The sequence below is a fragment of the Canis aureus genome, chromosome 26, assembly GCF_053574225.1.
Source record: "Canis aureus isolate CA01 chromosome 26, VMU_Caureus_v.1.0, whole genome shotgun sequence".
Lineage (NCBI taxonomy): Eukaryota > Metazoa > Chordata > Mammalia > Carnivora > Canidae > Canis > Canis aureus.
The window spans coordinates 52,778,492-52,804,976 of NC_135636.1; the positions used below are offsets into that span (position 1 = coordinate 52,778,492).

General features: G+C 63.2%; 4 protein-coding genes across 19 annotated transcripts in view; 3 read left to right on the forward strand and 1 right to left on the reverse strand.

The window, feature by feature from the left end:
• RTEL1 (regulator of telomere elongation helicase 1) overlaps nucleotides 1-5,452 on the forward strand; it is a 28,726-nt gene extending 23,274 nt beyond the window's left edge. For 11 of the 13 annotated variants that reach the window (XM_077873943.1, XM_077873949.1, XM_077873952.1 and 8 more), the window contains 14 exons: nucleotides 120-266; nucleotides 431-546; nucleotides 690-813; nucleotides 906-1,053; nucleotides 1,176-1,336; nucleotides 1,764-1,862; nucleotides 2,880-3,078; nucleotides 3,200-3,334; nucleotides 3,834-3,950; nucleotides 4,128-4,361; nucleotides 4,448-4,612; nucleotides 4,686-4,819; nucleotides 4,899-5,002; nucleotides 5,083-5,452. In XM_077873943.1, coding sequence (XP_077730069.1) covers nucleotides 120-266; nucleotides 431-546; nucleotides 690-813; nucleotides 906-1,053; nucleotides 1,176-1,336; nucleotides 1,764-1,862; nucleotides 2,880-3,078; nucleotides 3,200-3,334; nucleotides 3,834-3,950; nucleotides 4,128-4,361; nucleotides 4,448-4,612; nucleotides 4,686-4,819; nucleotides 4,899-5,002; nucleotides 5,083-5,413 — 2,214 coding nt within the window. In that variant the 3' untranslated portion in view covers nucleotides 5,414-5,452. The remainder of the gene's footprint in view (nucleotides 1-119; nucleotides 267-430; nucleotides 547-689; nucleotides 814-905; nucleotides 1,054-1,175; nucleotides 1,337-1,763; nucleotides 1,863-2,879; nucleotides 3,079-3,199; nucleotides 3,335-3,833; nucleotides 3,951-4,127; nucleotides 4,362-4,447; nucleotides 4,613-4,685; nucleotides 4,820-4,898; nucleotides 5,003-5,082) is intronic. The other 2 variants (XM_077873947.1, XM_077873956.1) reach the window with 2 other exon arrangements.
• TNFRSF6B (TNF receptor superfamily member 6b) lies at nucleotides 5,410-7,137 on the forward strand. The gene is made up of 3 exons (XM_077873961.1): nucleotides 5,410-6,312; nucleotides 6,403-6,606; nucleotides 6,746-7,137. Exons 1-3 carry the CDS (start codon nucleotides 5,883-5,885, stop codon nucleotides 7,027-7,029), a joined length of 918 nt encoding a protein of 305 aa, XP_077730087.1. The 5' UTR covers nucleotides 5,410-5,882; the 3' UTR covers nucleotides 7,030-7,137.
• On the reverse strand, nucleotides 7,091-13,647 carry ARFRP1 (ARF related protein 1). Of its 4 annotated transcripts, none has more exons than XM_077873963.1 (8): nucleotides 13,525-13,647; nucleotides 13,107-13,200; nucleotides 12,891-12,978; nucleotides 12,654-12,736; nucleotides 9,551-9,632; nucleotides 9,290-9,360; nucleotides 8,842-8,955; nucleotides 7,091-8,774 (listed from the first exon to the last, which is right to left on the reverse strand). In XM_077873963.1, exons 2-8 carry the CDS (start codon nucleotides 13,197-13,199, stop codon nucleotides 8,649-8,651), a joined length of 657 nt encoding a protein of 218 aa, XP_077730089.1. In that variant the 5' UTR covers nucleotide 13,200; nucleotides 13,525-13,647; the 3' UTR covers nucleotides 7,091-8,648. The 4 variants fall into 4 exon arrangements, with proteins under 4 accessions (XP_077730089.1, XP_077730090.1, XP_077730088.1 ...); XM_077873964.1 differs by having other exon boundaries at nucleotides 8,842-8,942; nucleotides 13,107-13,204; XM_077873962.1 differs by having other exon boundaries at nucleotides 13,107-13,204.
• Nucleotides 13,648-13,672: 25 nt separating this feature from the next.
• Nucleotides 13,673-26,348, forward strand: ZGPAT (zinc finger CCCH-type and G-patch domain containing). The gene is made up of 7 exons (XM_077873957.1): nucleotides 13,673-13,766; nucleotides 13,961-14,586; nucleotides 23,493-23,626; nucleotides 23,801-23,956; nucleotides 25,088-25,207; nucleotides 25,296-25,695; nucleotides 25,948-26,348. Exons 2-7 carry the CDS (start codon nucleotides 13,985-13,987, stop codon nucleotides 26,084-26,086), a joined length of 1,551 nt encoding a protein of 516 aa, XP_077730083.1. The 5' UTR covers nucleotides 13,673-13,766; nucleotides 13,961-13,984; the 3' UTR covers nucleotides 26,087-26,348.
• The last annotated feature ends 137 nt before the right edge of the window (nucleotides 26,349-26,485 follow it).

The following is a 26,485-nucleotide window of genomic DNA, read 5'->3' on the forward strand; positions in this document are numbered from 1 at the left end:
GGCTCCTGGGAACGAGAGCTCCCGGGTGGGAGGCAGCCCTCCCCGCCCGCACATGGACACCTGTGCCCGGGAGGGTCTCGGCATGGGCGGACGGGGACAAGGGTGCCTACTGTCCCCAGGCCAGCGAGGGGCTGGACTTCGCAGACATGAATGGCCGAGGTGTGATCATCACGGGCCTGCCGTACCCCCCACGGATGGACCCCCGGGTTGTCCTCAAGATGCAGTTCCTAGACGAGATAAAGAACCACAGGGGCCCAGGGGGCCAGGTGAGGGCCAGAGTGGGCCTGGGGGTCGGGTGGGGGCCAGGGCGCCAGATGGGGGGCCAGGAGGTCGGGTGAGGGCTGCGGTGGGTGGGGGGCCAGGCGGGGGCACAGGCTTGTGTGTGGAGGGTAGGAAGCGCTGGAGCCCCCCGTGACCGAGCCTCCCGTAGCTCCTCTCCGGGCACGAGTGGTACCGGCAGCAGGCGTCCAGAGCTGTGAACCAGGCCATCGGGCGGGTGATCCGTCATCGCCATGACTACGGGGCCATCTTCCTCTGTGACCACAGGTGTGGCTCCCCTCTGCTCACCGAGACCCTTGTGCTTAGCCTGGCGGGTGCCAGCCGGGTGCTGGTCCTTCGCTCAGCGAGTGGGAGCTGGGGCTGGGGGCTGGGGGGTGTTGGGCCCCGAGCTGACAGCCGGCGCCCTCCAGGTTCGCCCACGTGGACGCCAGGGCCCAGCTGCCCTCCTGGGTGCGCCCCCACGTCAGGGTGTACGACAGCTTCGGCCCTGTCATCCGCGACGTGGCCCAGTTCTTCCGCGTGGCTCAGAACACTGTGAGTCCTTCAAGCCCAGCTGGCTGCGCCCTGTGCCCGCCGCCCTGCGGGGAAGGGTCTGTGCAGGACCCAACCTCCCTGTGACTGTCCAGATGCCTGTGCCCGCCCCCCTGCTTGCTGCCCCAAGTTTGGGTGAGGGAGCCGCTGCTGCCGTGGTGGCCGCGTTGCCTGGGCCCCTCTCCACCAGGAAGGCCAAGAGTCTGGACGTGCACGTCCCCAGCCTGAGGCGGACACCCACGGGTACGTGTGCCTGGGTGACACGGCTGGGCGGGGCTGCGTGCCGCTGGGGGCCTGGCCCGCCCCTTCCTCTCCTGCCTCCCGCGCCCCCGTGGGCTCTGCGGGTGAGGTCTGTGCTCCCGCAGGGTCGCCGGCTGCCAGGGACACCGAGAGCAGCCTGTGTGTGGAGTATGAGCAGGAGCTGGGCCTCGCCCCGCGGAGGCCTGTGGGACTGCTGGCCGCCCTAGAACACAGCGAGCAGCTGGCCGGGGGGCCTGGGGACAAGGCCCCCCCCGGGGAGGAGCAGGTGCGGGGCCCAGACACACACCCCCAGACTCCGGCACGTGGCCTGGGACACATCTGTGCTCCCTCCTGGAAACCTCCGGGCGGCCGCTGTCCCCGCGCACCCCTGCTTGCCCTTCGGGAGCTGCCGCAGCGCCAGAGGCTAGACCTGTGGGAGCCCAAGCTGTGCGGCAGGAGGGCTCCCTGCGCCCCGGGGCCTGCACCCCGCACCCCATACCCTGCACAGCCCTGGGCACATGCCCACCCCTGCCTGTCCCACTCCCTGGGCCCTGGGGAGCCCCGCTGCCACAGCGACCCCCACCCTGGCCATGGATGCAGTATCCCTGAGCCTGCGAGCCACAAGGGAACTCCCCCCGCCTGTGGGCCCAGTGGTGCATCACGGGCTCTGGGGGCGCTGAGGGCCTGGCCGGACCACAGCCTGTCCCCCTCAGGCACTAGACCTCCCCACCTCGTCCGTCCCACGTGAGAAGAGGGCGGCCCAGGAGCAGAGAGCGGGGCGGAGGAAGATCAGGGTGCTGGGTGACCGTCAGGTACGTGAACCGCCCGCACGCACGCCCGGTGGGGGCAGGAGGTACAGGCGTGCGGCCCCCAGTGCGCGGGGTGTGTGGCAGGGCCTCCTCGCTGCCCTCCCAGGGGCACAGCGTGGCCCCACGCCCTGGGCTGTCCGACGCCTGCGCCCCCCCACCCGCGTGGGCCTCGAATGTTTAAAGGAGCGTCGTTTCAGGCTGTCGTGAGCTCCAGGCCCCTCCGACCGGGGCTCGGGCTGCTGCCAAGCGCCCACCGCACAGGGCCCGACGACCTGAAGGGCGTTTCAGCAGCTCAGCGCCCCTGCGGCGTGCGTGCCTGACCCCGGCCCCACGGCGCCTCCCACCTGCGTGCCCCGTGCTTGCAGTCCCGCACGCTTGGGCCCAGCCCTGGGCCTTCCACTTTGTCGTGCTTTAATGGGACCGCGCTTCGCGGACGGCACGACGGTCCAGCCGACTGAAGGCAGGGCCCGGCCGGAGGCTGCTTGGATGTGGGGCCTGCATCGGGCCAGCTTGTCTGGGCTGCGCTGGGCTCCTGGTGCCGCGTGGGACGTGCCAAGCGTGGGGAGGGTCCACCTTCCCTGAGATGAAAGCGTTTAAGGGCACGGAGGGCCCGAGCCAGGAAAGCCCTGGAAAGCCCCGTGTACCACTTGCCTTCGTCCATCATCCTGGGCTTCTGGGAAGAAACGGGCGGTGCCCAGGGCAGGGCGGCTGGTGCCGTCTGGAGGTGGGCAGGGCGCCAGGGGCCTTGGCATCGGGCTGTGCTGGACGGGGACGCGGGAGGCTGCGGCTGTCCTGTGTGCTTCCCGGGCTTCCTGGCCGGTGGTCCGGGGCGAGGCCTGCGGGCTTGACGTCCCCCTCCACCCAGACGTCCCCCTTCCCCTGGGCTGGCTGTCCTCTGAGCCCGGGCTGCCTCTGCTGTTCCCGAGGGGCATGGCCGTCCCCAGCTGGAGCCACCCCCCGCCCCGGGCCCGCGGTAGCAGCAGCGGCCCCACCTGAACGGCCTGGCCCTGTGCCCGGCAGGAGGGGCCGGCAGCCGAGACGCAGGCGGGCAGGGCCAAGCTGTACATGGTGGCCGTGAAGCAGGCGCTGAGCCAGGCCAGCTTTGACACCTTCACCAGGGCCCTGCAGGACTACAAGGGCTCCGACGACTTCGAGGCGCTGCTGGCCTGCCTCGGCCCTCTCTTTGCCGAGGACCCCAAGAAGCACGGCCTGCTCCAAGGTGCGCTGGCTCGGGGGGTCGCCCGTCCCGGGGGGCACCAGGCTCCGCGCTTGTCCTGGCCCCTGGGGAGGTGGGGTGCTCGGCACGGGGCGCGCCTGCAGGCCAGACGCCCTCCCAACAGGCTTCTACCAGTTTGTGCGGCCGCACCACAAGCAGCGGTTCGAGGAGGCCTGCGTGCAGCGGACAGGCCGCAGCTGCGGCTACCAGCCCGAGCACAGCCTTCCGCAGCGGCGGGCGGCGGCCCCGGCCCCCAGGGGTGAGCAGGCCAGCGCTGGGCCCTGGGTGCAGGGGTGCGGGGTCGGCCCTGCAGGGCAGCTGGGTGGAGCTCCGCTGGCGGGGGAGGCGCGTGCCCCCGGGGCCCCTGGGGTGGCCCACGTGCGGGGCTCCTGTCCTGGAGGCCCCTCCCACACCCACCCGGGGTGCGCCCTGCGCCTCCACCCTTGGGAGCCCCTGTCCCCGTGGTTAGCAGACAGCTGGCCCTGAGCACGGACTCTGCGGCCTGGTGTTGCGGGGGCCTGGCTTAGGAGGATGCTCGACCTCCCGGGCGGGGACCCTCCAGCCTGAGTCGCCCGTCTTCTCTGGGCTTGAGGTCCACTGGGGCCTCTCTGAGCCGGTCCCTGCGGGTCCGGGTGCCCTGCTGTGGTCCCATAGGTCTTGTGGGTCTGTCTGTGTCCCCTGGACCTGCCTCCTCCCCGGGGAGCATGCCAGGCCTCGGGACCAGCTGGGTGGCTCCACATGTGTCCATGTCCTTCCAGGAAGCAGGGAGTGTGACTTTAAGCTGACCCTGTCCCAGGGGGTGGCCAGGCAGCTGGACCCCGGGCAGCACCTGAACCAGGGCGGACCACACCTGCTCTCCGGGCCGGCGCCTGCAGGTAGCAGCCCCTGGAGCTTCAGGCCAGGCCAGGAACAGCCCACGGCGGCTGGCGGGGAGGATCTCGCGGGTGGGGGCTGCTCCAGTTCTGCATCCCAGGGCGAGGGAGGCAGCCCATGTGACGGAGGCCCTGGGATGCCAGGGGGCCCCCCCGCCCCACGTGTCCCCTCCCCTCCAGGAGACCCCAGCAGCCGGCCCGGGGAGGAGCCGAGAGACGCCGCCGCACAGAGGCAAGGCCCGCCTGCCGCCAGCGCCTACTTGGCCGACGTCCGCACGGCCCTGGGGTCCGCGGGCTGCAGCCAGCTCCTGGCCGCCCTCACCGCCTACAAGCGGGACGATGACTTGGAGAAGGTGGTGGCTGTGGTGGCCGCGCTCACCACGTCGAGGCCTGAGGACTTTCCGCTGCTGCAGAGTGTGTGGCGCCGAGGAGGCCGCGGGGCGGGGGCCGCGGCGGGGGGGCGGGGGCAGGCAGGGCTGAGCCCCACCCGCTCCCCGCAGGGTTCAGCATGTTCTTGAGACCTCACCACAAGCAGCGTTTCCGGCAGACGTGCGCGGACCTGATGGGCCCGGCTGCCCCAAGCACAGGGGCTGCCCCAAGCACGGGGCCCGGGTCAGGCCCCCAGGAGGGGGCCCCCACCACGCCGCTGGACCTCACCCCTCCAGGTAGGCTGGGGCCCCGCCCGCAGGGTGGACCGCAGAGCAGCCCCGCCCCGCGCTCACTGGCCGCTGTCTCCAGGCGCCCCCCAGCAAGAGAAGCCGGGGACCACCCAGAGCAAGATCTCTGCTTTCTTCCCACCGAGGCCCGTCGGGGACGTGGGGGCTCCCAGGCAGCCCCCAGCGCCCCGCGCAGGCACGCACAGCCCGAGTGGGGTAGGTGTTGGGGGTGCAGGGCGTGCTGGCGGTGGGGGGACCAGCCGCCACGGTGCCCGTTCACAGACGCCCCTTGCAGCAGGCTTGGCGTGCCAGGGCTGCGGGCTGGAGGACACGGTCCCTTTCCAGTGCCCTGCCTGCGACTTCCACCGCTGCTGGGCCTGCTGGCGCCGGCTCCTCCAGGTTGGCAGCGGGGGCCCTGTGGCACCCGGTGGGCTGGGGGGTGGCCGGCGGCGCTGGGCAGCACTGTCCTGTGTCCACAGGCCTCTAGGACCTGCCCGGCCTGCCACGCCCCCGCCAGGAAGCAGAGCATCGCGCAGGTGTTCTGGCCAGAGCCCCGGTGAGCACGCAGACCCCGGGGCAGGTGGACGATTCCAGGACACACAGCCCGGACATGCGCTCTTCACGGGGTGTGGGCCTGCCCGGAAGGCCCCAAGCCGCCTCGGGGTCGGGGTGGCTGTCCGCGGAGAGGTGCAGGTTGGGAAGCCCCCTTGGCTGCTGACTGTGGGTGGAGCCCCGAGACCAGGACTGGAAGGTGGGGCACCCCGGTGCCCTGCCCTCTGGACCCCGTGGGGGCCCTGGACCTGCTTTTAATCAGGTGACCGGCCGCGTAATAAAGTTGCTGACACTGTCGCGGCTTGCGGAGGGCTGTGAGGTGCTGGGAGGGGGGCCCTCCTGCCAGGTGCACACACGTCCTGCGCGGCTCAGCCTGCGTCCTCAGGGTCGGCCAGGGAGGGACAGGGACAGCCCCGTGTTCACCCGTCCACCCCGGCTGCCCAGGCTGGTGGTGGGCGTGCTCACCCCTGGGGCCCTGGTCTCCACCCCCAGGCAGCCTGGCGCCAGGCGGGGGCAAGGGGCTTCCTGGTGGGGGAGGGGCCGTGGTGACGCTGCCGACAACCCGCCAGCAGGGCCTGGACATCGCGAGCCCTCCCCCGGGGGTGTGGCCTGGCCACCCCATAAAGGCCACCAGCAAAGCGCTTGTGGGAGCAGGCGGCCCGGGGAGGGGCTGCCGGGGCGGCTGGGGCCGGTGCGTGTCCTAGTGTCCCCGCCGCCAGTCACGGCCATGTGTGCACGGGAGAGGCGGGCCCCGCCGCCCCTGACCCCGCCGTGGACGCTGTCCGCCCTGCTGCTGGCTCTGGCGGCGCCCTGGGCGGCGGGCACGGGCGCGCTCACCTACCCGTGGCGGGACGTGGAGACGCGGGAGTGGCTGGTGTGCAGCCAGTGTCCCCCCGGCACCTTCGTGCAGCAGCCGTGCCGTCGGGACAGCCCCACGACCTGCGGCGCGTGCCCCCCGCGCCACTACACGCAGTTCTGGAACTACCTGGAGCGCTGCCGCTACTGCAACGTCATCTGCGGGGAGCGCGAGGAGGAGGCGCGGCCCTGCGAGCCCACCCACAACCGCGCCTGCCGCTGCCGGCCCGGCTTCTTCGCGCACGCCGGCTTCTGCCTGGAGCACGAGCCCTGCCCGCCCGGCAGCGGCGTCACCGTCCCCGGTGGGTGGGTGGGCGGGCTGGGCCCTGGGGGGCGGCAGCGGCTGCAGCGAGGGCGCGGTCCCCCTGACCCCGGCCCACATCTCGCCCCAGGCACCCCGAGCCAGAACACGCAGTGCCAGCCGTGCGGCCCCGGCACCTTCTCGGCCCGCAGCTCCAGCTCGGAGCGCTGCCAGCCGCACCGCAACTGCTCGGCCCTGGGCCTCGCCCTCAACGTGCCCGGCTCCCCTTCCCACGACGCCCTGTGTACCAGCTGCGTGGGCTTCCCGCTCAGCACCGCAGAGCCCGGGGCGGCAGGTGAGCAGCCGAGGGGAGGGGGGAAGGCTGGTGAACGCCCCATCAGGGAGCCCACTGCTCCCCAGAGGCCACGCGCTGGCCAAGTGGGCCCCAGCCCTGCCCCCTGGGGCCCCTCCTACTGGGTCCTGACCTCCCGCAGGGGCCGAGGAGTGCGAGCGCGCCCTCATCGACTTCGTGGCGTTCCAGGACTTGTCCTTCAAGAGGTTCCTGCGGCTGTGGCACGCGCTGGCGGGCCCTGAGGCCCCAGGGCCGGTGCCACCGAGGGAGGGCCGCGTGGAGCTGCAGCTGAAGCTGCGGCAGCAGCTCCTGGAGCTCCGCGAGGCCCGGGCCGGGGTGCTGGCGGGGCGGCTGCTGCGGGCGCTGCGGGAGGCCAGGCTGCCGGGGCTGGAGCGCAGCGTCCGCGCACGCTTCTGGGCGCACTGAGCACCCCGCCCCACGCGGGCCTCACCCCGGCACCGAAGGAACCTTGGCTGACCCACCGGGCTCCTGTTGCGCTAACAAAGTTTATTTTTATAAAGCTGTTTTGCGAAAGGGGTCGTGTGAAACCGTGTCTGCGGGGGGCGCGGCGGGCACGTCGGGTGGGCGGGCTCGGGGGGGCGCGGCGGGCACGTCGGGTGGGCGGGCTCAAGCTCCCTACACCCGCCCCACGCGGACAGACCCTCCACGGGAGGGGCAGCTGGAGAGGCCCAGTGGGCAGCAGGTGTGTCCCTTCCAGCTGTGGCCAGGACGGTGGAGGGCGGTGGCGCCAAGCGCAGGGGCTCTTGGGGGAGTGGGCAGGCTGGACGGCGCCAGCGCCCGCCGGGGATTTCCCAGGAGGGGCGCGGCCAAGCACCTCCCCCGGTGCTTCCTGGGCACTTTCTGGGAAACATGGCTTTTCCCCTCAAGACGGTCTCAGAAGAGGGCTGGACAGTTCCAGAGCAGCTGGGGGACTCCCAGCACCGATCCCAGGAGGAGCCCTGGGAGGGGGGGGGAACCACCCTGTGGCCCATGACTCCCCCTGAGTCACCTCACCTGCAGCTGCCTCCCCAGCCCCAGTCCTGACTCCTCTTTCCCAGTAACTCTCCCATGTTCCCTCGGGGTGTCGGGGTGGGGGGCTGCCAGGCTAGCGGGTCGGACCTCAGCCCCAAACCTGGGTCGCTGGCTCTGGCTCAGCCACGCCCACAGAAGCGGGAAGGCGGTGCCCAGGTAGGCCCCAGCTCCAGCCCAGGGGCCCCTGTGCTGCGGTCACCATGCCGACGGCCGGGACCCACAACCCAGGGTGGGGTTAGGAGGGCGATGGAGCGTAGCCCAGACCGCTGTGGCTCTGGACACACTCCAGCCAGTGCTGGCCCATTGGACTCATGACTGCAGCCAGGACCCCAGGCCACTGCAGGTCCCGGGGGGGGCGGTGTCTGGAACTGCCCAGGTTCCAAGGGGGGGATGCGTCCCGGGAACCAGCCTCACCTGGGGGCCTGTTAGCAGGCACAGGCCCAGGCGTGGGTCTCGAGACAGCTTGTTCCCAGACAGGACAGGGACGCCCCCCCATCCCCCCACTGGGAACAAAGGCCAAGCAGCCACCTGGCCCCACAGGAACGCAGCCTGCCCCTGCCTCACACTGGTCCCAGGTCAGCAGCAGACACAAAGGGGACACTCCTCCTTCCCCTCCTGCTGGGGAGCAAAAGGTGACATCAGGCCAGGGTGGGGAGGACACAGCCTCCCAGGCCGACTCCTGGGGCCTCAGAACCCCCGGGGGCCTACAGCCGCGACGGCAGTCCCCCTGCCTGAGGACACCGCCTCCTCCAGGCCCAGCAGGGACGGAGATGGGACAGTCAGGAGCCCAGCAGCCTCCCCTGCTGCCCGGAGGACCCCTGCCCCGGGGAAGCTCGGCAGGGGTCGTGTCGGGGCCCCGACTCCCCTCGGCAGAAGCCCCGATACCTACACTTTTATGGACACAGAAAAATTTGTCTTAAAGAAAAAACAAAGCAAATGAAAAAAACCCAGAGCAAAGCAAGCCCGCGCCCCAGGACCGAGGCACGGAGCCGGCAGGAGCGCTCCTCTGGCGCTCAGGACGAGCTGTGGGCACCCGCGGCACCAGCCACGCCTACGTGATGTCCCTCTGCCGCGGCGGCCGGTGCACGTTCCGCACGACGCACTTGACCATCCACTCGATGCCCTCGCGCACCCCTTTGCTGTGGAGACAGCGGGCGTGAGGTGGGGCCGGCTGGGCCCCCGCCCGGGGAGGAGGGCCCCACTCACCCCGTGAGGGCCGAGCAGGCCTGGGTCAGGCAGTCTCGCCTGCCGATCTTGGAGGTGCAGTCGCTGAAGGCCGTCTTGATGTCGGGGATCGACAGGCAGGTCTGGGGGGGAAGCCTTGAGGGCAGGACGCCGTCCTGCTGGCAGGGGCTGGGCTCCGGAGGGGAGGAGCGGGCGTGCGGGCCGCAGGACGCCAGGGGCAGACGCAGCCGGGCCAGCGGGGGCGCTCCCCGGGGCAGCAGGGCAAGGCCGGAGCAGACCCCCACCCCAGGACCCCCCTGCGCACAGGGTCTCCCCGCCAAGCCTCCAGCCGCCCCTGCCCTCCTGTGCGGAGAAGGCGCCCGCACCTGGGGAAGGTCATGTACACCCGGGACAAACGTGGCTACGGGGGTGTCTGGGGCAGGCCCCCTGTTGCCCTGGTGGCGGGGGACCGCCCCGCGGGGAGGCTCACCTCCACGTCCTGCTTGTTGGCCAGCACGAGGATGGGGACACCATCCAGCGCCTCACTCGTCACCATCTTCTCTGGAGCGGGTACAGACATGGGCAGTGAGGGCTTCTGCGCAGGTGCGATCACGTGCGCGGCCGCGGCGGCCACAGTCCCATCTGCCTGGTGCGGCCCCACCTCCAGCCAAGGGCAGCCCCAGGGGCACAGGCAGGTGCACTGGACCTGACCAGTCCCCAGCCCCCTCCCAGCCCTAACCCCCGTACCCACCGAATGCCCGCTTGGACTCCGACAGCCTCTCCTCATCCGTGGAATCAATGACGTAGATGACACCATGGCACTCCGCATAGTACTGGGGAGGGCAGAAAGCGGGGTGCTGGGCCACAGGCACCTGGCCACCCCAAGGCCAGCCCCCAACTGGAAGACCCTCCTGGGGCGCCTTTAGGGAGTGGGAAGGTGGGGCAAAAGGACGATGCAGCCCTCATTCCTTTAGAGAGGGCTTGCTGACCTTGGGCAGGGGGTGGCCACCACCCTCTGTCCACTTCCTGGGTGCTACACCCCCAAATCTCACTTTAGCACCTGTTCCTGGGAACTGCCCATGACTGCTGGCCTGACGGCGGCTGGAGGAGCCGAGCTAAGCGGGTCCCCGTGCAGTTAGGGCAGTGGAGGGAGGGGCACCAGCCAGGTCGTGTGCCCGCACGGATGGCAGGCCTGATGGCCGTACTACTGACGAGCCGCAGAAAGGCCACCAAGCGGACAGGTGGGGCTGAGGACAGAGCGGTCAGCCGCGGGCACACATACGGCAGTAGCGTCAGGGCCCAGGGCCCGGGAAGAGTTCTGTTGCAGACAATGACGGAAAGACAGATGCATGAAGTAGGGCACGCGAGGAGTGGGCCCTTGGAATGTGGGGCACGAGGGACACAGCCACAGACTGGGGGAGCCCCCTTCCTACCCCAATCAGAAGAGAGACCGGAAGTCTCCGCATCCGGCAAGCAGCAGCACCTTTGCCGCTTTGCCACACCTGCCACAAGAGCCCAGAAACCTGGGACATCTACACACAACACGACACCGGTGGGATGCGTGAGTGGCCAATGAGCCGAGACCCTGACAACCGGGAAACCCTCAGGGTGTAGCCAGGGCTCGTGGAGAGGCGGGCCCAACGCAGGCAGCCCCCTGGGCTACGCAGGCCGCGAGTCAGTCACGTGCGCACAAGCACTCCTGCAGCCCACGCCCTGGGTGCACAGAGGGCCGCAGGGGCTCTAAGCAGCACGACGTCTCGCTGCTGACAACTGGGAGCCGGCCGGCCCAACAGCAGGTGTCTGCGGCAGGAAGGGGCACCGCGGGGGGCGGGCAGCAAGCCCAGGGAGAGGCTCACCCCACAGCCCCCGCAATGTGTGGCCTGGCCCTGGCAGGTGATGGCCCAGAAGGGGGTGACAGATGGGAGCTGGACATCTGGGGCTGAGCATGACCAGGGCCGGGGACATGGCAGGCTGCCTCGACCCCACGGCACCGCTGATTCCCCACGGCCACACGATGGTCTTGCTGGTGTGGCCTGGAAGGGCAGAGGCCAGAAGTGCCCCCAGGGCAGGCGCAGGGAGTCCACGTCTCATCTGCTGGGAAGCTGTGGCCTAGGCTGGTACGTGGACAGACCACAGGCAGCAGCACTCAGCCTGGATGAAGGCAGGGGCCGTGGGGAAGGGCTACTGGTCACCTGCCAGGGACAAAAGGACAGCAAGCCCAACCACGTCCCAGCGCCAGAGGACGCGGGGGCCAGGCTGCGGGGCGCGGCACGTGGAGCTCTACTCCCTCCGTCCTGGGGACCCACAGGGCCTCTGCTGCCCTCCTCACAGCTCTGGCCAGGGGGTGGCTGGTGTGGTCACCACCCGGGCGGCCCTTTACCAAAGGCTCAGCAAGAGACCTGCTGAGTCACAGCCCCCGACGGCCTGCTCGGCACGTGCACCAGGTGGGTTCAGAGGCCAGCAGAGACCCCGGCCCAGCAGGGATACCTGCTCCCTCGGCGGGAGCTCATGAGGGACCCAGAGGTCAACCGCAGAAGCAGGGCTGAGGGACCTAGGCTCCGACCCTCGTGACGACCCACACCGCTGACAGGAGTGGTGGCTGGGGGGGGAGGGGACGCTGCCAGCTTCGAAGCCCCCCCAGCTCTGCCTGAGAGCCAGCCCTGGAGAAGCCGTGCCCCACTCAGACGTGCGATGGGCTGCCGCGACCGGTGCAGAACCCCGTGGCAGGCAGTGCACCGGGGGGATGAACCCGTTGGTCCTGCAGCACCTATTTTAAGCCAAATGCACCCTCCCCGAATCACAGCCGCCCCAGGCAGCCCACAGTGGTGACCCAGCCGGCAGCTGAGTCCTGGTCAGCTCGGCCTAGTGTGGGGCCGGTCTGAGGAGCGAGCGCCCCCGTGGCCCCCTGCCCGCCGGGACCTGGGCTGACCCTTCTCACCGCCCAGCCCCACATCCCCCCAGGTCCCCGCCCGGTGCTAGTCGTCTAACACATCCTGCCCTGACCTCCGCCTCACAGTCTGCTCCTCAGACCCTGGCCTGTGATGGGACGTGAGGACCCGTTTCACACCCCCGGGGGTCTTGGTTTAGAAGAGCAGGCCCTGGCCTCCTGCGCCTCGGTCCAACTTAACTGGCCGGAGAATCTGCTAGTGACCTTCTGGCTACAGGACAGAAGCTTGGCCTCGTCAATACAAGTCAGGACAAAAAAAACACTTTAGAGGACGACCAAGGTCCCTGCTGCCGCAGTCAGACCAGAAACCCCGACCTGGACACCCGGTTCTAAACACGGGGACGACTGGTAAGGGTCAGGGCGCACGCCTGCGCTCCCAGAAGTGGGGCTGCACCGGAGCCACACCGATCCTCCCGAGGGGCGGCCGAGGGCAGGGCTAGGTGTGTTCTGCTTGCACGCGCCCAACGCAAGGCAGCCAGTGCTGGGGGAGTGTGGGAGGAAGAGTGCACGGGTGTCCTGGACACGCCTCGGACGTCAGGGAGGCAGCTGCTCTAGGCCTCCAGGGGCACCGTCGCCAGGCGGGGAGGAGGACGCCGCAGAGCACAGGTCCTGAGGGAGAACCCGGGAGGAGGCCCCGGCGCTGAAGCCCAGCACCCACAGGCCTCCTGCCTGCCCGCACCTGCTTCCTGGACACCTCTCGTCTCGGCCTGTACTCATCAGAAGCAAATCTCTGAGTTAAAAGGGAACCGGCAGGTCCTCGCCCTCGAGGGTGGGGGCAACGGGGGAGCTGGGACAGGGCTGGGGGGAGCCTCAGGGACACAGTGGGGGACGGAGCTGAGGGGAGGCTGGGCCGGGGGTGTCCCTGGAGGAAGCGGTGCGGGGGGCGGCCTGGGCACGGCCGGCTTACCTTGTCCCACAGCGACTGCAGCTCTTCCTGGCCCCCCAGGTCCCAAAACATGAGGCGAGCCTTTCCCACGTCCACAGTGCCGACTGCGGGGAGAGGACAGAGGACAGCGCAGGCTGGGGACCCGCTGCCCCGCGCCGCCTCCCGGCCAGGCCATGGACGGGCGGCTCTGGGCTCCCCGACGCGGCCCGGGCGGCCCCCCAAGCCCTCCGCCCCGGGGGGGGGGGGGGGGGGCCTTACTGTTGAGGCCCACGGTGGTCGTGATCTTGGAGAGACTCATTCCCTTGTAGTTCTTGTTAAAGCGGGTTTTCGACTGTTCCAGGAACGTCTGCGAAGAGACGCGCGCGGGAGGTGAGGGCGGCTTCCCCGGTGTCCGGTGTCCGTCCCGGGCGGGCGGGGGGCGCGTGGGGGCGGGCGGGGCCGCCCGGAGGGGGAGGGCCGGGGGCGGGCACCCACCGTCTTGCCCGCATTGTCCAGCCCCAGGATCAGGACGCAGTACTCGTCCTTCTGGAACATGTACTTGTAGAGGCCGGACAGCAGCGTGTACATCCTGCCTGCGCAGCGGAGGCGGCGGTCGCGGCGGGCTGGGAGCCGGGGCGCTCCCCTCCCCCTCCGCTCCCCTCCCCCTCCCCTCCCCGCCCCCCGCGCCGCCCGCACCCGAAGGCCCGCCGTGACGTCAGGCTCCCCGGGCTGACGACGCCCCCGCCCCAGCAGGTGCCCGGCGGCCGCGCAGCGGGAGCCCCTGGCGGCGTCCGACCCCCCCCCCGGAAGCCGGGCTGCGAGGCGGCGGCCGGCGGGCGTCGCGGCCCGACGGCGGGTGCGGCCCCCGAGGCCCCGCCCCGCCCCCCGCCCCGGGGCGACCGGCCCGCGCTACCTGGCGCCCGTCGGGGCCGCGGAGCCGCCCGCGCCTGACCTCGCCGACCCGCGCCGACCCCGCGCTGACCTCGCGCGGCGCCCGACGGGACGCAGGCCGCGGGGGGGCGGGGCCGTCCCGACGCTCCCCGCGCGCCGCGTCCCGGCGTCCCCCGCGCGAGGCACTTCCGGCGGCGGCGGCGCCCGGGAGGAAGTGCCGGTGGGCTGCGAGGGCGGAGGCGGGGGCGCCGGCCGCTCTAGCCGGTGAGGCCGGCGGGGCTCTATGGCGGCGGCCCGGAGCCCGCGCGGAGGCGGGGCCCGGCCCGGGCGAGGGGGCGCGGTCTGGGGCGACGGGGCCGGGGCCCGAGGCGACGGGGCGGGCGGAGCGGGCCGGGCCGCGGCGGGGGCGGGGCGGGGCGGGGGGCGGCGCGGCGCTCAGCGGCTCCCCGTCGTTGCAGCCGCGCCGCCCGCCGGGCCGCAGGATGGACGAGGAGAGCCTGCAGGCCGCGCTGCACACCTATGACGCGCAGCTGCAGCAGGTGGAGCTGGCGCTGGGCGCCGGCCTGGAGCCCTCGGAGCTGGCCGACCTGCGGCAGCTGCGCGGCGACCTCCAGGAGCTCATCGAGCTCACCGAGGCCAGCCTGGTGTCCGTCCGGAAGAGCAAGCTGCTGGCCGCGCTGGACGGGGAGCGCGCGGCCCCGGGCGACGCCGACAGCCGGGGCTCCCAGCAGGCGGGGCCCGCGGCGCCCGCAGCGCCCGCAGCCCCCGGGGCCGCGCCGGACACGGCTCCCGAGCGCGAGCGCCAGCCCGAGCCGGCACCCAGCGGGCCCGGGCAGGGGGAGGAGGAGCGGGCCGGCGACGAGGACGGCGACGAGGAGGAGGCGCTGAGCGGCCGCAAGGTGAACGCGCCGTACTACAGCTCCTGGGGCACGCTGGAGTACCACAACGCCATGATCGTGGGCACCGAGGCGGCGCGCGACGGCTCTGCGGGCGTGCGGGTGCTCTACCTCTACCCCACGCACAAGTCCCTGAAGCCCTGCCCCTTCTTCCTGGAGGGCAAGTGCCGCTTCCAGGACAGCTGCAGGTGAGTCCGGGGCAGGGGCGCAGGTAGGCCGCGCGTCCTGGGAGGCACGGTGCCCCACCCTTCGCTGCTCTGGTTCTTTCGGGGGAAGCTTGCACAATGCAGTGTCGCAGCCCCGCAGGGCCTGGCGTGGGGACCGCCCGCTGCCCCCTTCGCCGCTGATCAGCCCTTCCTTGCCAGGCTCGTGTTTGCTCTCTCCTTTGTCTTCCTCCTGTTTGCCTGCACCGTGTAAAGGAAACCGTGGAAGTCACTGGTTTCTTTTTTTTTTTTTTCTTTCATCAATCGATGCTCAAGGTCGCATCCCTGACAAATCCGTAAGTTGGATCTTGTTCATGATGAGATTCACACGACTGTGGCAACGGTGTCACTCTTTCCCTAAAATGCCCGACTCGGCTTTTGCTCCTTATCGCTTCCATCTGTGGAAGGAATGTTTGCCAAGTCTTGCAGATGATTTTCTTTTTGAGTCAATAACCCAGGGAAACTCTCTCTAGTCCTTTGGTCTTTGTCTTTGCTTACGGACCGTTGTTGGGTCCAGAGCGTCCTTTAACACGATCTTCCACAATCCTTTCTTTCCTTGTAAGTCTGATTACAGTGTGGCACCCGTACGGGAAGGTGCGTAAATCATGAAACGTACTGGAGTTTTCACAAAGCAGACCCATCCGTGTGCTGCTGAACAAACAGGTCAGAGAACAGAGCAGCAAGCCCTCTCGTCCTCTCTGCCGTTACCCTCTGGGTGCCTCCACGGGCCCGGGTGATGCCCCTTGTGACGATGAGAGCTGACGTGTCCGTGTGCTGTTCCTCTAGGCCAGGCTCCGGGCCAGGAGTTTCACGTGTGTTGACCCCTCCGTGCAGCAAGCCCCAGGGGTGGGCTCCACCACGGCTAAGGTTGCCTGGCACAGACGGCGGCACGAGCGAGCCTGCAGCGGGCACAGGCTAGCTTTGCCTCAGCCCCCAACTGCTGTGCCTTGCTCTGTTGTGTTAGCTATAGGCACGACTGGCGCAGCCTACGACAGCCACTTGCCACTGCCAGACAGATCAACACTTTTCTTGCATTGCTTTGCATTTTTATTTTATTTATTTTTTAAAGATTTATTTGTGAGAGAGAGAGGGAGGGAGTATGCACCCTCCGTGTAGGGAGAGCCAGAAGGAGAGAGGGAGAGAATGTCAAGCAAACTCCCTGCTCAGCTCGGAGCCGACCCTGAGATCAGGACCTGAGCAGGACCTGAGCAGACGCTCTTAGCTCAGTAACCCACTGAGCTACCCAGGCGCCCCTGCTTTGTATTTTTAAAAATAAAAACAAAGTAGCTGACGCCCTTGAGTCCCGCTGTGTCACAGCCCCTTCTCCTCCCAGGCTGTGATCACAACTCCCTTGTGTTTACCTCGAGCAGATGTTAGCTCTCCGCAGACAGGAGCCTATATGAGAAGAGTAACTTTTCGTGCTACTTTTGAAACAAATGGTGTCACATAGGATGGTTTATTTTGCAACTTGCTTTTTTCATTAAGCAGGGATGTGAGAGGGCATCTGTGCTGGTATCTCCAGAGCTGTTTAATTGGTTTTAACTGCTATGTTCTTTTCTCTCACAAATGTGCCACATTTTATTATGTTCCTTTCTGATGTTTTCCAGTTTTTGTCTGTTACAAACAGCTTGCTGTGAACATCTTAGTAGTGTCTTCTTCTGTACCTGCCTGAGAATTTCCCTAGTATGGGACCGGTGTGTCGAGAGTGTGCAGAGTTCCCGCTTCCGTATGAAGGCCGGTGCCTCGTCCCTCATCCTCTCTATCACTGCCGATTCCTGCCTGCTGAGCGCTGGGAAAATGGGATCATGGTTGAATTTGTGTTTCCTTGGTTCCTAGTGAGATACAGTATCTTTTCGTTCATTTTTTATAGCTTAAGGTCTGTATTTCAATTTCTTTATCTGTAAAACAAACGAGAGTTGTCTTTCATAGTTGTTGGGACAATGGAATGCGTTACCACGTGCAGAGAATTTAGAGTAGTACCTCACAGGTTGTAAGCTCACGGTCGATGTGAACGTTTACGTTACTGTAAAGTAAAATCAGGAGTGGGAAGTAAGTACACAGTGTGGGGATTACTGTAACCCTGAGCAGTCACCACTCAGCTCACAACTGCAAATGTGCCAACCACCCCCAAGCCCCTCCGTGCACCTCAAACCAAATGCAGCCTGCTCCCTCCTCCAAAACGACCGCTATTCTGGACTTTTATTATGGTCACACTCAAGTGTGGCGGTGGTGCAAACACTGCAGTGCCATCTTGCTCAGCTGCTGTCTCTGGCTGTCCACACCCTCTTCCCAGCCTTTCCTGGCCTCACAGCTTTTTGGAGGACTGGGCCCCGGGCCCCATCATCAAACACCCCTGGTGCGGTCCAACACAGTCCTCTGCAAGCTGGCAGCTGGATTGAGGGAGCTGACCACATGCAGGTCCACGCTTTGACAAGACTCTAGGTGCTGTTCCTTCATCGGGACGTACTTGGTGTCTAGCTTTTCTGTTGTGATGTTAGCAGCCTTGGACGCCATTGGTGATCGGTGCCTGATGGCAGATTCAGCAGGGACTGCAAAGTAGAGGTCTTTCTCTCTGTTCATTTCCATTTGTTAGCCGTAAAGAGATGCTCTCCCGCACCTCTGACTTGGCTCCCAGTGGTACATAGAGAAAATACAGGATAAATGCTGGGCTTTCCTGTTCTGTTTACTTCATTTCTAAGCTAATAAATGGTTCTCTTTCATCCTGAGAAGGTAGTGAATTAGCTTTAAAAAAATATTTCTAGGGGCACCTGGGCTCAGTGGTTGAGCATCTGCCTTGGGCTCAGGGCGTGACCCTGGGGTCCTGGGATCGAGTCCCGCATCGGGCTCCCTGCGAGGAGCCTGCTTCTCCCTCTGCCTGTGTCTCTGCCTCTCTCTCTGTGTCTCTCATGAGTAATTAGATAAAATCTTAGGGAAAAAAAATGTATCTAATATTTTTATGGACTCAGGATTTCCATATATTTGACAAATTTCAATCTAATGAGATTCTAATTTTTTTTTATTGGAGTTCAATTTGCCAACATATAGCAGAACACCCAGTGCTCATCCCGCCAAATGCCCCCCTCAGTGCCTGTCACCCAGTCACCCCAACCCCCTGCCCACCTCCCTTTCCACCACCCCTTGTTTGTTTCCCAGAGTTCGGTGTCTCTCATGTTTTAAGATTCTGATTTTCTATACAGGTATCACCCACTTTTCAAAAGTTCGTGTTTTAACACTTTCATGAAAGGCCTGCATTAGAAACTTGTCGGCCTTTTGCTGTTTTTGGACCCCAAAATGAGTCTCATGGGTAGCATAGAATTTGATCATTCTTTTCATCCATCCTTCCAGTTCTGTCTTTTAATTGGAGTTTGCATACTTTGCTTGCAACTAAAATAGTTATTGATAAGGACACACCCCAGTTGTCTTATTATTTTCTCTCCTTTTTTTTAAGGTTTCATTTTTTTTTTAAGATTTTATTTATTTATTCATGATCTACACACAGAGAGAGAGGCAGAGACACAGGCAGAGGGAGAAGCAGGCTCCATGCAGGGAGCCTGATGTGGGACTCGATCCCGGGTCTCCAGGATCATGCCCTGGGCTGCAGGCGGTGCCAAACCGCTGCACCACCAGGGCTGCCCTAAGGTTTCATTTTTAACAAATCTCTACACCCAGTGTAGGGCTTGAACTCACCACCCCGAGATCAAGAGTCCCATGCTCCACCCGACTGAGCCAGCTGGGTGTCCCTTTGTTTTCTATAGGCCTTTAGGTTATTTGTTTCTCATTCCTTTCATTATCACTTTCTTTGGTGTTTGTTTTTTTCTACTTTATCATTTTGATTCTCTTTGATTTTTTTGGGTACACTTTTTTTAAAAGATTTTATTTATTTGAGAGAGAGCGAGCGAACAGTGGGGAGGGGCAGAGAGAGAGGGAGAAGCCGACTCTGTTGAGCAGGGAGCCCAACATGGGGCTTGATCCCAGGACTCCAGGATCATGACCTGAGCTGAAGGCAGATGCTCAACCACTGGGCCCCCCAGGCACCCCCCATGTTATTTTCTTAATGACACTCCCTGGATTATGATTAACATAGCAATCTAGTGTGAATAATGCCAGTTTAGCTTTAATAGTGTAGGGAAACTACCTACAGTCCATCCCCCCATACTTGTGTGCCTGGAATAGAGATTCAGGAGTGTTACTTCATGCATTTGTCTTTCTTTCTTTTAAAGATTTTTATTTATGTATTCATGAGAGACACACACAGAGAGAGAGAGAGAGAGAGACACACACACAGGCAGAGGGAGAAGCAGGCTCCATGCAGGGAGCCCCATGTGGGACTCCATCCCCGGTCTCCAGGATCAGGCCATGGACTGAAGGTGGCGCTAAACCGCTGCGCCACCCGGGCTGCCCTGCATTTGTCTTAAATCATATAGAGGAAAAACAGATGAGTTGCAAACCAAAAAAAAAAAAAGAAAAGAAAAAGAAAAAGAAAGGTAGTAGCGGTTTTATATTTACTTGTGTAGTTGCCTTTATCAGTGTCAGTATGACTTAGGGTCTAATGTCCTTTGGCCCTTTCGCATTGCTTGTAGGGCAGGTCTACTAGAAATGAACTCCCTTCGCTTTTATTTATATGAGAATGTCTTCATTTGTCATTCGAAGGATAGTTTTGCCAGATACAGAATTCTCAGTTGGCAGGGTTTTGTTTTCTCTTTAAGCCTTTAAATATGTCATCCGCCTGCCTCCTGGCCTCCATAGCTTCCAGCGAGAAACTGGCGGGTAACCTTACTGAGGATCCTTGTACATGATTCAGAATTTTCTCTTTGTCTTTGATTAAGGAAGTGTCCCCGTAACGAGCCTTCAGTGGTGTGGTGGTAAGACGTGAGAGAGGGAGGCACTCTAGTCCTCCGACGGAGTCCCCCAGGCGCCCCTCTGGTGCTTCCTTTCCCCTCCCTCTGCCAGGGCATGAGCGGATCTTTCTCCAGTACTCACTGTGGAAAGCTGGTCGAGCTGGAGTACAACTCACAAAAGCGTGAGAGCCCAAGGGTGCTTGGAGCCACTGCCTTCGGCTCAGGTCATGGCCCCGGGGTCCTGGGATCGAGTCCCTTGTGGGGCTTCCAGCTCGCGGGGAGCCTGCTTCTCCCTCTGCCGCTCTCCCCGCCCCCACCTGTGCTCTCACTCTCTCTCAAATAAATAAATGAAACTTAAAAAAAAAAAGTGTGAGAGCCCCTGTGGAGCCCCAGGAGTTTGAACTCTCAGACTTGTCCACGCGGAGCCTTTCTAGCACAGGCTCCTATGGTGGTTCCTGCCAGGCGGTGGGGGGGTTACCGTGGTGGTAGGTTGTGATTCTCGGTATCTGCCTGTTGGTGTCTCCAAATTTGGCATAGCAGTTTGCCCTGTGACCTTTCTTCTCTCACGGATCTAAGAAGAGTTAGTGATTTTTTCATTTTGTTCCGTTTTTTACCTTTGGTTACAGCAAAGGGGTAACTTCCCAGCTTCCTACACACCAGGCTGGAGACCAGCAGTGTCCCAGCTAGTGAGTTTCTCATTTCAGTTATTGACTTTTCACGTCTGTTGTCTTGTTTTTACATATTTTCTTTTTTTTCTTTTTATATATTTTCTATTTACGTTTTAAGATTATTTCTTGAATCATTGTCACATTTTCATTTAGTTCTTTGAACTTACCACAATCTGCTTTGAGGTCATGGCAGATTTTGGCACTTGGACCCACTGAGTCAGATTCCATTCACTGCTTTTTTCCCCTAAATATGGGTCCCACTTTACTGTTTGTGTGCCTGGTGAGTTTTTATTGAAAATGGTACATTTCAGGTAATGTCTTGTAGCAGCTCTGGGATTTGAATCGTTTTCTTTAGTATTTTGTTTTCTTTTAATATATTTTCTGGACCTGGATTACGAAGTCTGTCCCCCCTCATAGTGCGCAGCTTCTGATATATCTGCTTAGATCCTTAAATTTATATTTACTTTTTGACCTGGCTTTTTAGGGGTCCCTTCTGTGTCCGTGTGGCTTCGTGGCCAGGCAATGATGTAGGCAGAGGTTATTTGCAGCCACTCTTGCCCTCAAGGCTTCTCCCCATCAGTCAGTGTGTGTGGGCCGGGGGACACATTCCATGTTCAGCAGTCCCCATCTCCGTTCACGTGACGCTGGCCGGAGTCCTGACTGGTGCACCTTGTTTCCTGGAGAACCAGGGTGTTTGGGGGGGTGGAGCCCTTCTATGGTCGTTCCATTTTCTGGGTATCCCTGTGAATCGTAAGTGACCACTGAGCTGGGCTCACGGCCTCAGGGCTGATGGTTTTCCCAGGTCTCATCCCTGGTCTCACCCCTGCCATACTGCTCCTCGCGGGCACGCAGGGCATGTCCCCCACTGTGAAGCCGCAGACATTCCCACCTCCCATTCTGTCCCAAAGTTGGGCAGTTTTTTTGTTTTTTTTTTTAATTTTATTTATTCATGAGAGACAGAGAGACCAAGGCAGAGACACAGGCAGAGGGAGAAGCAGGCTCTCTGCAAGGAGCTCGACGTGGGACTTGATCTTGGGTCTCCAGGATCACGCCCTGGGCTGCAGGTGGCGCTAAACCACTGGGCCACTGGGGCTGAAGTTGGACAGTTTTTCACAAATAATGACTAACCAGTGTGTTGTCTGTTTCATTCCATTTCCAGAGTTCTGATGCTGTGAGTTTGGACCATTTTGCTTAGTTTCCCTGTTTTTCTCTACTTGGCCACAGCTGGAACTCAGAATATAGTTCTAAGTGCTTGTTTTCACATTCTAGTTTTATTCTAGAGTGTATTTCCATCCATGACTGTTGTGAGGTAGGTGACTGAGTTGGTTTGTCCTTTTTTTTTTTTTTTTTTTGAAGATTTTATTTATTTATTCATGAGAGACACAGAGACATAGGCAGAGGGAGAAGCAGGCTCCTGCAGGGAGCCTGATGTGGGACTCGATCCTGGGACCCTGGGGTCATGACCTGAGCTGAAGGCAGACACTCAACCCCTGGGCCACCCAGTTGGTTGGTTTTTCATTTTTTTTTTTAAAGATTTTATTTATTCATGAAAGATACACAGAGAGAGAGAGGCAGAGGGAGAAACAGGCTCCATGCAGGAAGCCCACTGTGGGACTCGATCCCGGGACTCCAGGATCATGCCCCCGGCTAAAGGCAGATGCTCAACCGCTGAGCCACCCAGGCGTCCCTGAGTTGGTTTTTCTTTTTTTTTTTTTTTTTTTTATTTATGATAGTCAGAGAGAGAGAGAGAGAGAGAGGCAGAGGGAGAAGCAGGCTCCATGCACCGGGAGCCCGATGTGGGATTCGATCCAGGGTCTCCAGGATCGCGCCCTGGGCCAAAGGCAGGCGCCAAACCGCTGCGCCATCCAGGGATCCCTGAGTTGGTTTTTCAATACGGGAAACCAGTTTCTAATCTTTTCCTTATGGAACCAGCAGTCCATCCTTTCCTGACCGGTGTGTAGAATTTCCTCCATCACATGTGAGGTTTTTCGTGTGTGTGTTACTCTTCCCAGGTGCTCGTGCTCATCCTATTGATCGCTTTGCCTGTTCGTTTTAGTTTTAAGTTCATTTTATGGATATGCCTTTAACTACTCCCCGTGGTTGGAAACTTAGGTTATTTCCAAGTCTTTTGAATTTAGTTACCATCCTTTGGGGCAAATCTTTGCATACTTTCATTATTATTTTTCTAGAATCAGTTCTTAGGTGTGTTTTCCTGGGTTCAGAAGGATACCAGATTTTCAGGCTTCTATTATCACTGGATATTCCTGCAGAGAAATGTTAATTGGTGGTTCTGGAGGCATGTGTCTGGGGGCGTGTGCTGAAGTGGGTATTTGGTTGAACTCAGTCCTGGGTGTAGCCCCCCCCCCCCCTTTTGGACCCATTGTCTTCCTCCTTGGCTGAACGAGGATTTTCAACCAGAGTCACCACCGCATTTGGAGCCCAGTCTTGGAGTTGCTGATGCAACTACTTGGGCTCCTACTTGGTCGTTGGCAGTGTCCTGAGGGCCTGAGGACCATCAGGTGTGAGAACGAACTGCCCAGAATCTTGCCAGGGGAGGTGTCTGAGGCCATCTTTGTCCACCCATAGGAGAGGACCGAAGCCCTTCCTTGGCGTTCCCATTATCACCACCACGTCCCGCCTGGAAGGGCTTGCCAGGGCCAGCGTCAGCTCTACGTCACCCAGGAAATGCCAGACCCTCATTGCTCTCGTAGGGTTAAAACGGTTTCCTCTTTGAAAGGCTGGCACGGTAGAGGGGGTATGTGGTTAGTCTTTTATGCCTTTATTTGGCAGAGTTGAGCTTGTCATTCTTTGTCCCCACATTTCTTCCTCTTTCTTTGCCTCCTCTTCTCCCCTCCCCTCCTCTCTCGGTTTTGGTTTTAATCTCACTGGTTCACTGACATCTAAAGATCAAGGCATCACTGTTACAGCTGTGTTCTCCTACTTGATTTGGGAAGGACTCAGTCCCATAAGCGCACACGCACAAACACACCCGCCTCGACGATCTGTTTGTGCCGGGGGGCTCCCTTCTGGTGGAGAGGCGATGGGGAGCTTTCGTCACATGGTTGTCTGCCCACCACATTGTTACTCTAGCCCGGAGAGCTGGAGGGTAATGCGAGGCATCTCATCCCCAGGGTAGCCAGGCCCATCCCAAGAATGAGAGAGTGTGCGCATGTGGACATATGTGCCTGTTTGTGTGCAGGGGTATACGTGTGCATGCCCCCATGTATGTGTATACGTGGGTGGGTGTGTATGCGCGTGTGTCCGTTTGTCCGCCGTGTCTCCCTCCCTTTGGGCTGATGCCCAGGCAGGTGGACTGGGTTCTCCTGGGTTCACTTGCCCCAGTGCGCTGTGTCTGAGCCCCTGCTCCCTGCGGCTGTCTTGGCAGGTTCTCCCATGGGCAGGTGGTCTCTGTGGATGAGCTGCGCCCCTTCCAGGACCCGGACCTGAGCTCCCTACAGGCTGGCTCTGCATGTCTGGCCAAGCAGCAGGATGGCCTCTGGTACCCCGCTCGGATAACTGGTGAGGCTGCCCACGGGCCTCTCAGCCGGGGCCCCTCCTGGAGAGCCCTGTTCCATGCCCAAGAGGAGTGAGACCACCCTTGACCTGGGCCCTACCTTCCTTCTAACTCCCAATGTGGTTCCTACCACCTGTTGAGGCCACTGAGCTGGCCTGTCTTTTGTTCCCTGCCTCTAGATGTAGATAATGGCTACTACACCGTCAAGTTTGACTCACTGCTGCTGAAGGAGGCCGTGGTAGAGGGGGACAGCATCCTGCCCCCGCTGCGCACAGACCCCACGGGATCCTCAGACTCAGACAGTGGCGACCCAGATGACCCCAGCTATGCCAGAGGTATGGCGGCAGTTCAGGATCCCAGAAGCCAGGAAAGTGGGGCAAGGGGAAGTGTCGGTAGCAGTCACCCCAAGAGGCTTCCGGCTGGCAGGGCCTGTGACCCTCTCACCACATCCTTGGAGACTATGGGGGCAGTGCTGCAGACTGTGTTCAGAAGGGGCACGTGTGACTGAGGACACGTGGAAGCCCGCCACAGGCATTGGGGGCAAACGAGAGCGAGCGTGTGGAGTCTGGGGCGGGCCCTGAGGCCTGCAGATGGAATGACCCGGCCCTAGTCTTCAGGGAGCACACGGGATGATCGCAGCTCCACACCCCGCAGGCCGAAGCCGTGTCCACTGAAGCAGGGCTGGCCGGTCGGCGTGCGAGGGACCGGTGGGGCATGGGGGCAGGAAGGAGCGGCTCCTTCCAGTGGTCTCCACGTGGGGACACCTAGTAGCTAGAGGGGAGGCTGTGTCGAGAGAGCCGGGGCAGGAGCTGTTCAGGAAGGGTAACTGGGGGGGATCCCTGGGTGGCCCAGTGGTTTGGCGCCTGCCTTTGGCCCAGGGCACGATCCTGGAGACCCGGGATCGAGTCCCACGTCGGGCTCCCGGTGCATGGAGCCTGCTTCTCCCTCTGCCTGTGTCTCTGCCTCTCTCTGTCTCTCTCTCTCTGTGACTATCATAAATAAATAAAAATTAAAAAAAAAAAAAAGAAGGGTAACTGGCTGAGGGCGTCCAGCCTTCCCAAGGGGTCAGGTAGGATGGAGAGGGGAGGCGTTCCTGTGGAATCTGTCCAGTGAGGTGGTAGTTCCTGAACCCCCATGTCCACGGTGGTGGAGGGGAGGACTGAGCCGCGAAGTCGTGGACTTTCTACGGGGGGAAGAGGGGAGCTCACCGCCTGAGAAGGTGGGTCAGGGGAGGGCTCGGGTGGGGAGGTTGGCCCTGCGGTGGGGGGGCTGGAGCAGACTGCGCCAGACTCTGCCGTGAGTCCTGCCTTAGTCACGTGCCGGTGACAGGTCTGGGCAATCACCGGAGAGCCTGAGGCTCAGGGCACCACGACCCTGGCCCGGAGCTGAGCTCTCAGGCTGACACTGGCTGGAGCCCAGGGTGCTCCCCGTCCAGCGGGGCCGAGCCACTGCCCTGTTTCCTACAGTGGTGGAACCCAGTGCTGCCGAGCCCGGGACCTGCAGCTCCGCTTTCGCTGGCTGGGAGGTGCACACACGGGGCATCGGCTCCAGACTCCTTGCCAAGATGGGCTACGAGTTTGGCAAGGGTGAGTGTGTGCCGCCCTGGGGAGGGGAGGGGGCCGCACAGCGGGGCTCGGGTCCAGCAGCGGTAGCGCCAGCCCCGTGTGCCCCCAGGTCTGGGCCGGCATGCCGAGGGCCGGGTGGAGCCCATCCACGCTGTGGTGCTGCCTCGAGGGAAGTCGCTGGACCAGTGCGCGGAGATCTTGCAGAAGAGGACCAAGGGCGGCAAGGCTGGCGCCCGGAGGCCCCCGAAAGGCCAGGGCAGTGGGGGTGGACGCCCTCCCCCTCGTAGCGTGTTTGACTTTCTGAACGAAAAGCTGCAGTGCCGGACCCCGGCGGCGCTGGAGGCTGCGGCGGCCCCCGCAGGGAGGAGGAGCGGGAAGGAGATGTACCATGCCAGCAGGAGTGCCAAGCGGGCCCTGGGCCTGCGACTCTTCCAGACGGAGAAGAAGATCGAGCAGACCCAGCGGGACATCCGGGGCATCCAGAAGGCTCTCGCCCGAAACACCGGCCGGTACGTGTGGGGCGAGACTTGGGGCAGGGGGCGGCCCCCTGGGTGTCGATGCCTCAGCCCTGCCGTGGGCCTCCTGCCCACTTTCCATGCTGTGCCTTCTCGCCTGCTCGTGAGCTGGAGCGCGCGCTGACCCCAGGGTGGTGGCTGTCCGAGGAGGGTCTGGTGCTTGGAGGAGGAGGGCCGTGGCCACGGGTGTGGGGGCCTCGTGCCAGTGGCCCAGCAGCTCGTGCTGAACGGCAGGCTCCTCCTCAGGCACAGTGTGACGGCGGCCCAGCTGCAGGAGAGGCTGGCGGGAGCCCAGCGGGAGCTGGGGCAGCTCCAGGCCCAGGAGGCGGGTCTGCAGCGGGAACAGAGGAAAGCAGACACCCACAAGAAGATGACCGAGTTCTAGAGCCCTGTGTGCCGTGGACGGGGCTCAGGGACCCCAGCTCCCGGGTGCCCTCGGGGAGACCAGCTGTCACCCGACTAGATGCTCCTGGAAGAGGGGCTGGCCTGCTCCCAGGCTACACTCCACGGCCAGCGGACACTGCTGAGAGGACATGGGGCTGCAGGGCTCCCTTCTGGACACTTCCTTGCCACTGAGCCCACCCGCCAGTGTTTCGGGGGGTCTCCTCAGCGAGGACATTAAAGTGATTGTGTTGTGGTGTCTTTCATTGGAGGCTCGGCTGGCTTGTGGGACCTCGGGGGAGAGGGGTCCCTGCGCAGGCCCGTGGGCGCCGGCGGGAGGGCCCTGCGAGAGCCCGCTGGCCCCTGTCCGGAGGCAGGCGTCCTCTGCTGTCTTGATGGGGCT